Source organism: Nerophis lumbriciformis, linkage group LG10 (assembly GCF_033978685.3).
Source record: "Nerophis lumbriciformis linkage group LG10, RoL_Nlum_v2.1, whole genome shotgun sequence".
Taxonomy (NCBI): domain Eukaryota; kingdom Metazoa; phylum Chordata; class Actinopteri; order Syngnathiformes; family Syngnathidae; genus Nerophis; species Nerophis lumbriciformis.
In genome coordinates this window covers 47,400,692-47,417,410 of record NC_084557.2, presented here as the reverse complement: position 1 = coordinate 47,417,410, position 16,719 = coordinate 47,400,692, and the positions used below count along the sequence as shown (strand labels likewise).

Genomic DNA, 16,719 nt, shown 5'->3' with positions numbered 1-16,719 from the left:
GTTCTTTCCGCCATGTTTGTTTGTGTTGGCATCACTATGTGACGTCACAGGAAAATGGACGGGTATTTATAACGATGGTTAAAATCAGGCACTTTGAAGCTTTTTTTAGGGATATTGCGTGATGGGTAAAATTTTGAATTTTTTTTTGAAAAATATAATTAGCCACTTGGAACTGATTTTTAATGGTTTAAACCATTCTAAAATTGTGATAATGTTCCCCTTTAAAACTATACCTTAATGAAAATGCACTCCGTACTCTATACTGCACCCTGGTACTCGCATACCTTACTGTGTTGAAGTATGGGGGAATACTTACCACAACACAATTAATCCTCTGATCATATTACAGAAAAGAGCAGTGCGGATCATTCACAACGTTGTTGTTTTTTTTATAGTAAATACTCATAATCTGTTTATGCAATCAAAGTTGCTCAAATTTGATGATCTTGTTACATATAATACATCAATAATCTTATATAAAGTATTTAACAAATTATTGCCGCCTAATCTACAACGTTTTTATAACACGAGTGCAGGCTCATAAATTGAGAGGCTTTGGATATTTCTCATTGCCGAGAGCTCAAACCACTCGTAAACGTTTTTGTGTGTCTGTATGCGGAGTAAAACTATGGAACAAACTGGACTTACAACACAAGCAATGCCAAATTATTAATCGATTTAAACTATCACACAAACATGGGGTCTGGTTCAAATATAGAGATGAGGGTCTTTAAATTGACTTGCTGTTGTACTCTGTCTCAAAGTCTTAACATGTGCTCAATGTTTATTAGGGATGTCCCGATCCAGGTTTTTGCACTTCCAATCCGATACCGATATTGTTTTTGCACTTCCGATCCGATACCGATACTGACCGATACCGGCCTATCCGAGCATGTATTAAAGTTTAAAGTTATTTAGCCTACTTAGTTGTCAGAATCATGTTGAAAAGGGTTTTAGTACTCTTCATAACAACTAGCCAGCTGAATTAGGGGAGTTTGAATAATACACAATGGTTGGTAACAAGAAACTGACCTGTTTATTCAAGGATAAACACAAAATAGACAAAATTATACATGACAAACAGAAATGGCATTATTGAACTAGGGCTGGGCGATATGGCCTTTTTTTAATATTGCGATATTTTAAGGCCATATTGCGATACACAATATATATCTCGATATTTTGCCTTAGCCTTGAATGAACACTTGATGCATATAATCACAGCAGTATGATGATTCTATGTGTTTTGATTGATTGATTGAGACTTTTATTAGTAGATTGCACAGTGAAGTACATATTCCGTACAATTGACCACTAAATGGTAACACCCCAATAAGTTTTTCAACTTGTTTAAGTCGGGGTCCACTTAAATTGATTCATGATACAGATATATACTATCATCATAATACAGTCATCACACAAGATAATCACATTTAATTATTTACATTATTTATAATCCAGGGTGTGGAGGGGGGCGCCGGATGTAAGTGTCAGAGTTTGATATGAGAATAAATCTAAAGTGAAAATATAGGGTAGAAATGCACCCATTTGCAGGAAATGTAGTCTTGATTTTCAAAATGTTCTTTCAAGGCTTGCATGTCTACATTAAAACATTCTTCTTCATACTGCATTAATATATGCTACTTTTAAACTTTCATGCAGAGAAGAAAATCACAACTAAAAAAATCACTAATTTTTTCATACGGTGTTGAAGTGGAAATTTTTGCCTCAGCATTTTGATGGTGTGGGCGTGTGGCACCGAATGGAGATAAGCGTCTCGACAGACGTTACAATATTTGAACAATGATGACGAAAACTGTTTTCTCTGTCGTGTCCGTGTGTCGAAAATTGTTATGCGCTTATTTTTTATTAGATTTTGTGCGTGGCATAGATTTGCTATGCGCAGAGGACGCTTAAACAGTGCGCAATTGCACAGGCGAGCACCTTTAGAGGGAGCGTTGCTCGCACGGCTGCGCTAGCATCACAGCTAACGTTAGCCATGCTGCTACCTCTCTGCTCGGGGAGGACGTATACGTATGTGACGTATGACGTGACAGTATGTGACGTATGACGTGACAGTATGTGACGTGTGTAAGAAGGTGCACTTGCTGTCTGTGAGAGGGAGACACAGGAAAGAGTGAGAAGAGCCTGTCGTGTAATGCCAGCAGCTAAAAGCAACTGTGTGAGAATTCACAGACGTGTGGATGTGTTGAAGGTGTGCTGGAAAATGCAGAACGGAAATACGGAGCAGCAGAAAAGTGGAATGTATTATTTAAATCGGTGCGTTGGAAAACACGGACCGGAGTTTTTTTTTTAAACTGGATCTGGATCGGCATTTTCCCATGCCTTGCCGATACGCAATTTTTGGCAAATATCGGCAGCCGATCCGATCCAAATATCGGATCGGGACATCCCTACTCTCGACTGCCTTTACTCACTTCTTTGTACTCGCCGTTGCGGTTTGTTTTGAAGCCTTCAGGTGCATGCAGTTGAATGGTGGTGCTGCTGATCACCTCGATGCAACATTCCTCATTTTCTGTCCCAAGAGGTCGCACACGGCAGTAAACCTGCGGGGGAAATAAACATGGCTGCTTTAGCACAGCGGATCTCGTCCATCAAAGACAAACTATTTACATAACACTTACCCCGACCGGGTCTTTTTCCTTGCTAGACGTTTTTTTGTAAGGTGGTCGGTGAGGTCTTCTGCCTTTCCTGAAATTAGTCAGAGTTTAAAATGATAGACGAAGACGAGGAAACAGAAAAACAGAGGCGAGTTAGGCCCACGGCTAACAGTATTAACTAAAGTGGTCAACTCCACCCTTTTTGATATTTTAACACGCCAGTTAGCGACATTACTTTTATCGGAGATAATAAGTACATTGAGTCAAAAGAGTCATTATTATTTTTACTTACGCTTGCCTGTTCATTTTGGCTCGAACGTTCTTTTTGAACGATGTTCACTCCTCCCCCGCCTGTGTTCAAACTAAAGGACGTATTCAAAATGCGCCAGTCTCAGCCAATCACAGCAATTTGTTTTTGCTGACGTAGTTCCGCTTCCGGTTAAAGGTTGGTTTCTTTTGTTTTGATTTTTATTGAACAACCAACATACATTTTTAATTCACACAAAAGTCAAGGCACTTTCAACATCAAGAAAATAAAACAAAAGCAAATACAGAAAGTAATAATACAAAAAAATATATAAAAAAAAAAAAAGGGCTACCTAAATCACTTTAAATGTTTTTAACAAACATATCAATTTAAGGGTTTTTGTACTCTTAATCATTCTACAATATTTGATTGATAATTGTAACCTATTAAGCCAATTAGAAAATGTAAAAAAATTTGGAGCATAATGTTCACCAAAATTTCTATGTTACAGTCGTTTATAAAAATACCAAATGTTAACTCTTCTATAGGTGTACAGCTCTGGTAATGGGTACATTCGCACCCACCTGCACGAATGTACTTCAAAATGTAACAATCAAAAAACAAACAAAAAAACACAACAAGTGCAAAACTTCATGAAGTATAAACCAAAAAAAAAAAAAAAAAGAAGTAATATACACCTCACGGGATGATACAAAACAAATACAAAACCAGGCAAAACATAAGTACAATAATCAATATAAAGCAAAATGTAAACACTTATGGCTGTCCATATGATCCTATTGTTCTGTCTTTATATAGTTTTTTCAATTGGAATATATTTTTACAATCTTGTATCTCATTGTAAAGAGAATTCCATAGTTTAACCCCCACCACTGATATACACATTTGTTTTAAAGTTGTTCTTGAATACTGATGTTTGAAATTACCTTTTATTCTATGCTCTTCATCCTCACAAGTAAATGACAAACATTTTTTGTAAATTTGCTTGTAATGTTTTACTTTTAGCCTTAAACATAATACATGAATAAAGCTAATGCTTTCAATTGAAGGCCAGTGCCAAACTAATTAGTTGCTTTTTTTTATACATTTATATGTGTTTATTTTTAAATTCATTGTGTAAACTTATTAATGTAACCTATTTTTTATGGGCTGTCCTCTTTTGTGACGTTAAGTTCCTGCTATACGCTGTTATACAGTATATGCCTTGAGCTCTTAATTTGAAGGCGAAAAGAGCGGAAGTGATGACACGTTGTAGTGGAGCGGAAGTTTTTGAAAGAAGGTAAATAAAGTGGTCCTCGTTTAAACTGGAGCCTCGGTGTTTGTTATTTTGTAGTTTCATCCAGTATAGGCGACATTTATAAACCCTCGGTTACACTAATCTATTTTTTGAATTGACCAAACTCGTCCATTCATTTTCTACCGGTTATGGGCATTTATTGGTTAATGGTCCAACACTGCCACCTATCTGTCAACCTTGGTAGCTCATACGTTACAAAACAGCCATTGTATAAAACCAAACCTAAGTGGAGTGCTGTTGTGTAAACGTTGCTCATTTCTTTTTTAAGCTGCGACTCCAAACGCCAACCGTCACAGGTGAGCTGCAAGAGTTTTTGTATAGAATGTGTCAAGTCAACGTCTTTTTTTCAACGTTAGATATGAACAGCAGACGATCGAAGTCGCCCGCCCCTGAATCCAGAAATGCCAAGGTAAAGAAACGAGCTGGAGAAAACTCTGCCACGCTCTGCAGGAAACTACGAGACAAGAAAGAAGCAGACACAGGTGTGCATTGTGCAAGCAACGCATGTGAGGAGTGTGAGGGGTGTTGACTGTGGGTTTGTTTGCAGGGTCTCCTGTCAAGCCCACTGTATTCCAGAGGAAACGTGCACATGGCAGCATACTGCACTACATCTACAAGAGCACTCTGGGACAAAGTCTTCACTCTCATGTGAGACAGGTAAGAGTGGTGCTGCACATGATTGTCAATGTTTTATTTATGTAGCACATTTTAAAACAGCCACTACTGCCCCAAAGTGATGTGAAAGTTTAACGAAACATTATGTAATCTCATGATAAACAAACAAACAAAAACACTCAGAGAGTGCAGATCTCCTAGGCCAGGGGTGGGCAATTAATTTTTACCGGGGGCCACATGAGCAACCTGAGCACTGCAGGAGGGCCACACCGACAATATTTCAATTACATTTAGCTCACATTATTTATGATATACCGTAAGATAAATAATAATAATAATAATAATAATTTCATTTAACCTAACTTAACTTTATACAAAAGCAGATTGCTTTTGATGGTTTTATTTTTAACACTGTCTTACACAACACTTCCTGATGTATAATAAAATGTAGTGATGGGTTGATGAGGCCTCATGAAGCGTTTCGACACATTGCAAAACTGTATTGATACTGTGTCGATACTGTGTCACTAAATACTGACATCTGCTGGACATTAAAAATCCCTACAGGCAACCTATGGACCGACTCAACTGACACTGATTTTATGACCTAGTACAGTGGTTCTCAAATGGGGGTACGCGTACCCCTGGGGGTACTTGAAGGTATGCCAAGGGGTATGTGAGATTTTTTTTAAATATTCTAAAAATAGCAACAATTCAAAAATCCTTTATAAATATATTTATTGAATAATACTTCAACAAAATATGAATGTAAGTTCATAAACTCCGTGAAGCACAAGCTCAGGTTTGTCACTAAAATGTCTGTCAAAAAGAACTGTGAAAAGAAATGCAACAATGCAATATTCAGTGTTGACAGCTAGATTTTTTGTGGACATGTTCCATAAATATTGATGTTAAAGATTTCTTTTTTTGTGAAGAAATGTTTAGAATTAAGTTGATGAATCCAGATGGATCTCTAATACAATCCCCAAAGAGGGCACTTTAAGTTGATTATTACTTCTAGGTGTAGAAATCTTTATTTATAATTGAATAACTTGTTTATTTATCAACAAGTTTTTAGCTATTTTTATATCTTTTTTTCCAAATAGTTCAAGAAAGACCACTACAAATGAGCAATATTTTGCACTGTTATACAATTTAATAAATCAGAAACTGATGACATAGTGCTGTATTTTACTTCATCTTTTTTTTTTCAACCAAAAATGCTTTGCTCTGATTAGGAGGTACTTGAATTAAAAAAAAATTCACAGGGGGTACATTGCTGAAAAAAGGTTGAGAACCACTGACCTAGTATATACAATAATATAAACCAAGTCATTGTATTTCATTTAGGATTATTTCATAACTTCATTTAAATAAAAATATATTTTTTGTCTTTTTTAGATACAGTCAATAAATAATGTGAACATGTATCATAACATGGAAATCTAAGAGAACGTGTTGTGAATGAGGATGCTTGTGGACCTGGAAATTATTATTATTTTTTTTTTTTACACATTTTTATTTAAAAAAAAAACAGTTTTTCCAACGTATTCAATTTTAGACGCTTTCTCTTCTTAGTTATTATTTCTCCGGCTGTAGAAAAGAGCCGCTCACAGGGCACAGAGGAGGCGTCAGTGCGACACAGTTCGCGTATCGGTCACGTGACCAAAACAGCTCATGATCGGTCACGTGACTTTCTAAAAGCGGTACGCGCACCGACACAGGGTTTCGCTCTTTGAGCTCGACGCATGCGCCGATGCATCGGTGTTGCCGGACCCATCACTAATAAAATGCAAAAATGTCCATTTCTGTCACTATATCCTGCATCCTCTTTAAAAGTCCAACATTTTTCCCCGTCAGATTTGGACAACCATCTGTTGTCACACCTGCCAGCTTGTCCCATTTCAATCAATCAATGTTTGTGTATATAGCCCTAAATCACAAGTGTCTCAAAGGGCTGCACAAGCCACAAAAACATCCTTGGTACAGAGCCCACATAAGGGCAAGAAAAAACTCGACCCAGTGGGATGTCGATGTGAATGACTATGAGAAACCTCGGAGAGGACCGCATATGTGGGTAACCCGCCCCTCCCCCTCCCTCTAGGGGAGACCGAATGCAATGGATGTCGAGTGGGTCTGACATAATATTGTGAGAGTCCGGTCCATGGTGGACCCAACACAACAGTGAGAGTCCAGTCCATAGTGGATCTAACATAATAGTGAGAGTCCAGTCCATAGTGGATCTAACATAATAGTGAGAGTCCAGTCCATAGTGGATCTAACATAATAGTGAGAGTCCAGTCCATAGTGGGGCCAGCAGGAAACCATCCCGAGCGGAGTCGGGTCAGCAGCGCAGAGATGTCCCCAACCGATATACAGGCGAGCGGTCCACCCCGGGTCCCGACTCTGGACAGCCAGCACGTCATCCATGGCCACCGGACCTGTGCCCCCCCACCCTCCACAAGGGAGAGGGGGGAGCAGAGGAGAAAAGAAAAGAAACGGCAGATCAACTGGTCTAAAAAGGGGGTCTATTTAAAGGCTAGAGTATACAAATGAGTTTTAAGATGGGACTTAAATGCTTCTACTGAGGTAGCATCTCTAACTGTTACCGAGAGGGCATTCCATAGTACTGGAGCCCGAATAGAAAACGCTCTATAGCCCGCAGACTTTTTTTGGGCTCTGGGAATCACTAATAAGCCAGAGTTCTTTGAAGGCAGATTTCTTGCCGGGATATATGGTACAATACAATCGACAAGATAGGCTGGAGCTAGACAGTGTAGTATTTTATACGTAAGTAGTAAAACCTTAAAGTCACATCTTAAGTGCACAGGAAGCCAGTGCAGGTGAGCCAGTATAGGCGTAATATGATCGAACTTTCTTGTTCTTGTCAAAAGTCTAGCAGCCGCATTTTGTACCAACTGTAATCTTTTAATGCTAGACATAGGGAGACCCGCAAATAATACGTTACAGTAATCGAGACGAGACGTAACGAATGCATGAATAATGATCTCAGCGTCACTAGTGGATAAAATAGAACGGATTTTAGCGATATTACGGAGATGAAAGAAGGCCGTTTTAGTAGTCTGAACATGTCCAAACACGCATTTACCTATGTGAACAAGTCATTACCTGTGGTTGTCTCTTTAATTGACTGCATGGCTGCCAGCTCCTCCGTGATTTGAAAGTCTGCAGTTATCCCATGTAAGAAGATGAGCAGCTGGGCGGTGTTACGTACATCGCAGCTCTCATCCAAAGCCAGCGAAAAACAGTCAAAGTCGGCCGTTCTGTTCTTCAGCTGAAGCTCCAAGTTTCCAGCGATGGTCTCAACCCGCCTCGTTACAGTGCGTCGGGAGAGTGACACGTTCTCAAATGCGCCCCTCTTCTCCGGGCATATCAGCGCAACAGAGTCCAATAAGCACTCCTTAATAAACTCTCCGTCAGAAAACGCCTTACTTTTTCTGGCGATTTGAGAAATGACGAAACTTGTCCTGATGGCTGCATCTCTGGGGGTGTGAAATTTGGCAAATAGTCCTTGTTGGGTTTGCAGTTTTACCATCAACGCATCAGCCTCCCTTGCGCGCGCTTCATCCGACAGATTCCGGTATTTTTCCTCGTGCTTCGTCGTGTAGTGGTGATTCAAATTCAATTCTTTATCACAGCAACCTGTGTACCACAAATTAAGCACATGGCTTAATTTCTGTAAAGAAATACTTGGCAGTCCATGTCTTGTTGGAAACACGCCATCCGTCATCAACTTTTTTCTTTTTAGCGTCTCGGGGATAACCGTGCATCACTTGTCGCTGTGCACCTTCACTCACAGGTTACACACGGACATACGCCTATAAATAACACTTTTCAAAATAAAAGCAGCACAGTTGTATTGTGAAGCCACACCAAACAAGAATGAAAAACACATTTCGGGAGAACATCCGCACCGTAACACAACATAAACACCATCCATCCATCTTCTTCCGCTTATCCGAGGTCGGGTCGCGGGGGCAGCAGCTTAAGCAGGGAAGCCCAGACTTCCCTCTCCCCAGCCACTTCGTCCAGCTCCTCCCGGGGGATCCCGAGGCGTTCCCAGGCCAGCCGGGAGAGATAGTCTTCCCAGCGTGTCCTGGGTCTTCCCCGTGGCCTCCTACCGGTCGGACGTGCCCGAAACACCTTCCTAGGGAGGCGTTCGGGTGGCATCCTGACCAGATGCCCGAACCACCTCATCTGGCTCCTCTCGATGTGGAGGAGCAGCGGCTTTACTTTGAGCTCCCCCCGAATGACAGAGCTTCTCACCCTATCTCTAAGGGAGAGCCCCGCCACTCGGCGGAGGAAACTAATTTCGGCCGCTTGTACCCGTGATCTTGTCCTTTCGGTCATGACCCAAAGCTCATGACCATAGGTGAGGATGGGAACGTAGATCGACCGGTAAATCGAGAGCTTTGCCTTCCGGCTCAGCTCCTTCTTCACCACAACGGATCGATACAGCGTCCGCATTACTGAAGACGCCGCACCGATCCGCCTGTCGATCTCACGATCCACTCCTCCCCCACTCGTGAACAAGACTCCGAGGTACTTGAACTCCTCCACTTGGGGCAAGATCTCCTCCCCAACCCGGAGATGGCACTCCACCCTTTTCCGGGAGAGAACCATGGACTCGGACTTGGAGGTGCTGATTCCCATCCCAGTCGCTTCACACTCGGCTGCGAACCGATCCAGTGAGAGCTGAAGATCTTGGCCGGAGGAAGCCATCAGGACCACATCATCTGCAAATAGCAGAGACCTAATCCTGCAGCCACCAAACCAGATACCCTCAACGCCTTGACTGCGCCTAGAAATTCTGTCCATAAAGGTTATGAACAGAATCGGTGACAAAGGGCAGCCTTGGCGGAGTCCAACCCTCATTGGAAACGTGTCCGACTTACTGCCGGCAATGCGGACCAAGCTCTGAAACTGATTATACAGGGAGCGAACTGCCACAATAAGACAGTCCGTTACCCCATACTCTCTGAGTACTCCCCACAGGACTTCCCGGGGTACACGGTCGAATGCCTTCTCCAAGTCCACAAAGCACATGTAGACTGGTTGGGCAAACTCCCATGCACCCTCAAGGACCCTGCCGAGAGTATAGAGCTGGTCCACAGTTCCACGACCAGGACGAAAACCACACTGTTCCTCTTGAATCCGAGGTTCGACTATCCGGCGTAGCCTCCTCTCCAGTACACCTGAATAGACCTTACCGGGAAGGTAAGGTCTATTAAAATACACTCCCCGCTACCACCAACCCCCACACCCACCCACCCACGCCACACACACACACCTTGTAGCCTCCCGGAAGAGTTAGTGCTGCAAAGGGTTCTGGGTATTTGTTCTGTTGTGTTTATGTTGTGTTATGGTGCGGATGTTCTCCCGAAATGTGTTTGTCATTCTTGTTTGGTGTGGGCTCACAGTGTGGCGTATATTTCTAACAGTGTTAAAGTTGTTTATATGGTCACCCTCAGTGTAACCTGTATCGCTGTTGATCAAGTATGCATTGCATTCACTTGTGTGTGCGTGCAGAAGTCGCACATATTATGTGACTGGGCCAGCACGTTGTTAGAATGGATGAAAAGCGGACGTTAAAGGCAGTGCCTTTAAGGCACGCCCCCAAGACTGTGGTCCGGGTGGACTACGAGATATAATGACTGATGAACACCTTCGTTCGATAATGAAGGTTGCCTCAGCTCAAAGCCTGAGCCCCGACATTAATGAACTGGCATCCAAGAAAAGATTTTTGGGAGGGGCACTGAAATTTGGGAGTCTCCCGGGAGGGTTGGCAAGTATGAGAATTAGTGGTGAATGCAGTGTTACCGCGGCACCGCCGCTGTATATAATCGGCGGGCCAGCTCTAGTGCTAATTTGATATCGCCTCAAGGGCCAAGTGAAATTACACGGGCCAAAGTTTGACACCCATGATCTAATGGATCAAAAACATTGTCCTTGGGTTTTTACAGAATTTCTATGTAGAAAATGCCTTACAAAACATCTTAAAAATGGTCAAATGTATTCAACTTCAGAGGGCAATGCCCCCTGAACCCCCCAAAAGAGTCCCCTTGAACCTCGGCTGATATTTTTCAATTCCTCACTGTTGTTTCTGCATGAGCTAGCTTTATTTCCCGTCCTGTTCTTGTGTCTTTTCAGTGTCTCCAGGAGCCTTTTGTCCGCTCGCTCTCATCCTACCTATTCCACGCAGCCACCAGCCCCTTTGATCGCAGAATCACCTCCTTGGAGTGGCATCCCACTCATCCCACCACGCTGGCCGTGGCCTCCAAAGGTGGCGACATTAATCTGTGGGACTATGAGCTCCCCACCAAAAGGATGATGATTCAAGGGGTAAGCCTGCTTTCAGTGAGCATTGTTATTAATATTACTATTGTTAGAAGACTAGGGATTGATTGACAGCCTGCTGCTGGTTCTCTGATCAGACGAGCGCCGTAGACTCAGTTACAGATATGAAGTTAAACCCGTTAAACCCCACTCATCATCTACAAACCCCGTTTCCATATGAGTTGGGAAATTATGTTGGATGTAAATATAAACGGAATGCAATGATTTGTAAATCTTTTTCAACCCATATTCAGTAGAATATGCTACAAAGACAACATATTTGATGTTCAAACTGATAAACTTTTTCTTTTTTTACAAATAATAATAAACTTAGAATTTCATGGCTGCAACACGTGCCAAAGTAGTTGGGAAAGGGCATGTTCACCACTGTGTTACATGGCCTTTCCTTTTAACAACACTCAATAAACGTTTGGGAACTGAGGAGACACATTTTTTAAACTTCTCAGGTGGAATTCTTTCCCATTCTTGCTTGATGTACAGCTTAAGTTGTTCAACAGTCCGGGGGTCTCCGTTGTGCAATTTTAGGCTTCATAATGCGCCACACATTTTCAATGGGAGACAGGTCTGGACTACAGGCAGGCCAGTCTAGTACCCGCACTCTTTTACTATGAAGCCACGTTGATGTAACACGTGGCTTGGCATTGTCTTGCTGAAATAAGCAGGGGCGTCCATGGTAACGTTGCTTTGATGTTGCTCCAAAACCTGTATGTACCTTTCAGCATTAATGGCGCCTTCACAGATGTGTAAGTTACCCATGTCTTGGGCACTAATACACCCCCATACCATCACACATGCTGCCTTTTACACTTTGCGCCTATAACAAGCCGGATGGTTCTTTTTCCTCTTTGGTCCGGAGGACACGACGTCCACAGTTTCCAAAAACAATTTAAAATGTGGACTCGTCAGACCACAGAACACTTTTCCACTTTGTATCAGTCCATCTTAGATGAGCTCAGGCCCAGCGAAGCCGACGGCGTTTCTGGGTGTTGTTGATAAACGGTTTTCGCCTTGCATAGGAGAGTTTTAACTTGCACTTACAGATGTAGCGACCAACTGTAGTTACTGACAGTGGGTTTCTGAAGTGTTCCTGAGCCCATGTGGTGATATCCTTTACACACTGATGTCGCTTGTTGATGCAATACAGCCTGAGGGATCGAAGGTAGCGGGGGTGTATATTGTAGCGTCCCAGGAGAGTTAGTGCTGCAAGGGGTTCTGGGTATTTGTTCTGTTGTGTTTATGTTGTGTTACAGTGCGGATGTTCTCCCGAATTGTATTTGTCATTCTTGTTTGGTGTGCGTTCACAGTGTGGGCGCATATTTGGAACAGTATTAAAGTTGTTTATACGGCCACCCTCAGTGTGACCTGTATGGCTGTTGATCAAGTATGCCTTGCATTCACTCGTGTGCGTGTGAAAGCCGCATATATTATGTGACTGTATGGAGGAAAAGCAGACGTGACGACAGGTTGTAGAGGACGCTAAAGGCAGTGCCTTTAAGGCACGCCCCCATTATTGTTGTCCGGGTGGAACTCGGGAGAAATTCGGTAGCATGGTCATGAGCTTAGGGCGGTGTTCAGCAACCCGCAGCTCTTGAGCCACATGCAACTCCTTAGTGCCGCCCTAGTGGCTCCCTGGAGCATTTTTAAAAAAGGATTGAAAATGGAAAAAGATGTGGGGGGGAAATCATTTTTGGGTTTTTAGTATGTAATTTGTTTGGGGACAAACATGACTTTAACCTTCCCAATTGTTAGAAAGCCCACTGTTTAATATGTTTGTGTGTATGCTTCACTGATGACAGTGTTTGGTGAACATGGTTTTGTCCTACTAATTTCGGCGGTTCTAGTTTGTTTATATGTAAAATCTTCCACTCCTTCTTTGTCTAATTTTGTCCACCAAGCGTTTTATACTGTACTGTGCGGGAATGCACAAAGGTGCGCTTTGTTGATGTTATTGACTTGTTGGAGTGCTAATCAGGCATATTTGGTCAGTGCATGACTGCAAGCTAATCGATGCTAACATGCTATTTAGGCTAGCTGTATGTACATATTGCATCATTATGCCTCATTTGTAGCTATATTTGAGCTCATTTGATTTCCTTTACTTTTATCCTCTTTGTATATAATTTAGTTTTGCATGACGCATGATCTGTGTGTAATATTGGCTGCATTTCACATAGTTCTTTGTGTGCCATGTTGTTCCAGACCACAGCAAACGTTACCCAGCTTGCAAAGATTGTAATAAATCCGCTAGAAGACCTTACCTTGGACACACACATCTATACCTTTTGGCCATTAAAAGCCAGTAATTTCCAGGAGTTATCCCACCTTCTGAGTAGCCTCTGATTTATTAATGTTTTGTAATGTAAAAATGTGTAGAATAAATATTACTTTTCAACATTTCTGTCAACGAAGATTTGCTTCAGCCTGCGACACATAGTCATTTTGATAGTAGGCTATTATAGCTAATGTACGTCATGTGTTGCCTTCATTATAAGACTTATATACGACTTTTCATTTTTTGCGGCTTCAGACAGATTTGTTTTTGTATTTTTGGTCCAATATGGCTCTTTCAACGTTTTTGGGTTGCCGACCCCTGGCTTATGGTTTTGACCGAAAGGACACGATCACGGGTACAAGCGGCCGAAATGAGTTTCCTCCACATGGAGAGGAGCCAGATGAGGTGGTTCGGGCATCCGGTCAGGATGCCCCCCGGACGCCTCCCGAGGGAGATGTTTAGTGCACGTCCGACCGGTAAGAGGCCTCGGGGAAGACCCAGGACACGCTGGGTAGACTATGTCTCCTGGCTGGTTCTGGGAACGCCTTGGGATCCGAATGGAGGATCTGGACGAAGTGGCTAGGGAGAGGGAAGTCTGGGCTGCTTTTCTTCTTTCCACTGTGTGGAACAATTTCCCTTGTGGATCATTAAAGTTTGTCTAAGTCTAATATTCATTAAAATATATTCATACATTTTATATGCCTTAATTTGTAAAGTTAATTTAGTGTACCGGTAAATGTGTTGGTTGTGTTGGATTTTGACATTATTTTGTATTTATCTACAAACCCCGTTTCCATATGAGTTGGGAAATTGTGTTAGATGTAAATATAAACGGAATACAATGATTTGCAAATCATTTTCAACCCATATTCAGTTGAATATGCTACAAAGACAACATATTTGATGTTCAAACTGATAAACATTTTTTTTTTTTTTTGCAAATAATCATTAACTTTAGAATTTGATGCCAGCAACACGTGACAAAGAAGTTGGGAAAGGTGGCAATAAATACTGATCAAGTTGAGGAATGCTCATCAAACACTTATTTGGAACATCCCACAGGTGTGCAGGCTAATTGGGAACAGGTGGGTGCCATGATTGGGTATAAAAACAGCTTCCCAAAAAATGCTCAGTCTTTCACAAGAAAGGATGGGGCGAGGTACACCCCTTTGTCCACAACTGCGAGAGCAAATAGTCAAACAGTTTAAGAACAACGTTTCTCAAAGTGCAATTGCAAGAAATTTAGGGATTTCAACATCTACGGTCCATAATATCATCAAAAGGTTCAGACAATCTGGAGAAATCACTCCACGTAAGCGGCATGGCCGGAAACCAACATTGAATGACCGTGACCTTCGATCCCTCAGACGGCACTGTATCAAAAACCGACATCAATCTCTAAAGGATATCACCACATGGGCTCAGGAACACTTCAGAAAACCACTGTCACTAAATACAGTTGGTAGCTACATCTGTAAGTGCAAGTTAAAACTCTACGATGCAAAGCGAAAGCCATTTATCAACAACACCCAGAATCGCCGCCGGCTTCTCTGGGCCCGAGATCATCTAAGATGGACTCATGCAAAGTGGAAAAGTGTTCTGTGGTCTGACGAGTCCACATTTCAAATTGTTTTTGGAAATATTCGACATCGTGTCATCCGGACCAAAGGGGAAGCGAACCATCCAGACTGTTATCGACGCAAAGTTCAAAAGCCAGCATCTGTGATGGTATGGGGGTGCATTAGTGCCCAAGGCATGGGTAACTTACACATCTGTGAAGGCACCATTAATGCTGAAAGGTACATACAGGTTTTGATACAACATATGCTGCCATCTAAGCGCCGTCTTTTTCATGGACGCCCCTGCTTATTTCAGCAAGACAATGCCAAGCCACATTCAGCACGTGTTACAACAGCGTGGCTTCGTAAAAAAAAAGACTGCGGGTACTTTCCTGGCCCGCCTGCAGTCCAGACCTGTCTCCCATCGAAAATGTGTGGCGCTTTATGAAGCGTAAAATACGACAGCGGAGACCCCGGACTGTTGAACGACTGAAGCTCTACATTAAACAAGAATGGGATCATTTATTCATTTATAATCATTTATTGAGTGTTGTTAAAAGGAAAGGCCATGTAACACAGTGGTGAACATGCCCTTTCCCAACTACTTTGGCACGTGTTGCAGCCATGAAATTCTAAGTTAATTATTATTTGCAAAAAAAAAAATAAAGTTTATGAGTTTGAACATCAAATATCTTGTCTTTGTCGTGCATTCAATTGAATATGGGCTGAAAAGGATTTGCAAATCATTGTATTCCGTTTATATTTACATCTAACACAATTTCCCAACTCATATGGAAACGGGGTTTGTACTAACAAAAACCTAACATTTCTGTGGTACAATACATGGGACATGTAAGTGTCAATAAAAAATAGCCAAAAATGGTTGATAGAGGAGAAAAAAAATCTAGAGGCAAAATATGGTGTAGAAAATGCAGCCAACTGCAAAAAATGTAGTCTTTATTTTCTAAATGTTCTTTAGAGGTATGCATGGCAGCACTTCATGCTGATAGAAATGTTCCTATTTTTTTCTCAAAGGGTGCTCACTTTTTTTCTTATTGGATTATTAACCCATCATTGGTGATCGTGCCAAGACTTTATTTTAGTTGTATCCTTGCCAGGCTATGGGTTAAACATCTCATTTTAGATTACAAGTGCTCAATGAAAGACTTGCATGTGTGTGTGCACAGAATGGCCCTGGAGACTCTATTGGAGGGATGAAGTTTTGCCCCATGGACCACTCCAGAGTCTATGTGGCCTCCGTTGAGGGCACACTGAACGTGCAGAGCTTTGAGGGACACGCAGCCACCATTTTATCTCGAACTGGAGACTGTGGCCACGATCACCACAATGTTTGGTAAGAAAAGTGCAAAGAAGACGGATGAGAGATGTTTGATTGTGTGTGTTTTTGTGTGTATGTTTCTTTAAATGTCCCCTATTATGCATACATGACTTTTTTTAACAATGTTATAAATATGGATGACCCGATCAAATATCAGCTAAAAACAAGTACTGTATCGGATGATACCGGCTTGCATCTGCTTGTATCTGTGATACAAGCAGTCCAACAGCGGGTTTACTTGTGCAAAGCTAGACCGCCTGCTGACACGTAAATGTCCTCCCGTAAGCACACAAGGTTGGTCTTTTCTTGTATTTTAATCAAGTCATTTAAAGGTACCATAACTGTATATAGTGACAATGGTTTTCTGAAG

The 16,719-nt window shown here is 41.9% G+C and overlaps 2 protein-coding genes across 3 annotated transcripts in view; one reads left to right on the top strand and one right to left on the bottom strand.

Annotated features, from left to right (window-relative positions):
• Positions 1 to 3,023, bottom strand: part of kif23 (kinesin family member 23) — a 57,556-nt gene extending 54,533 nt beyond the window's left edge. For both annotated transcript variants that reach the window (XM_061969494.2, XM_061969495.2), the window contains exons 1-3: positions 2,914 to 3,023; positions 2,646 to 2,712; positions 2,439 to 2,567 (exon numbers count right to left, since the gene is read on the bottom strand). In XM_061969494.2, coding sequence (XP_061825478.2) covers positions 2,439 to 2,567; positions 2,646 to 2,712; positions 2,914 to 2,927 — 210 coding nt within the window. In that variant the 5' untranslated portion in view covers positions 2,928 to 3,023. The remainder of the gene's footprint in view (positions 1 to 2,438; positions 2,568 to 2,645; positions 2,713 to 2,913) is intronic.
• A 1,111-nt stretch (positions 3,024 to 4,134) lies between these two features.
• Positions 4,135 to 16,719, top strand: part of ddb2 (damage-specific DNA binding protein 2) — a 32,602-nt gene continuing 20,017 nt past the window's right edge. Inside the window, exons 1-5 of the mRNA XM_061969505.2 lie at positions 4,135 to 4,482; positions 4,543 to 4,668; positions 4,734 to 4,843; positions 10,973 to 11,164; positions 16,198 to 16,364. Coding sequence (XP_061825489.2) covers positions 4,545 to 4,668; positions 4,734 to 4,843; positions 10,973 to 11,164; positions 16,198 to 16,364 — 593 coding nt within the window. The 5' untranslated portion in view covers positions 4,135 to 4,482; positions 4,543 to 4,544. The remainder of the gene's footprint in view (positions 4,483 to 4,542; positions 4,669 to 4,733; positions 4,844 to 10,972; positions 11,165 to 16,197; positions 16,365 to 16,719) is intronic.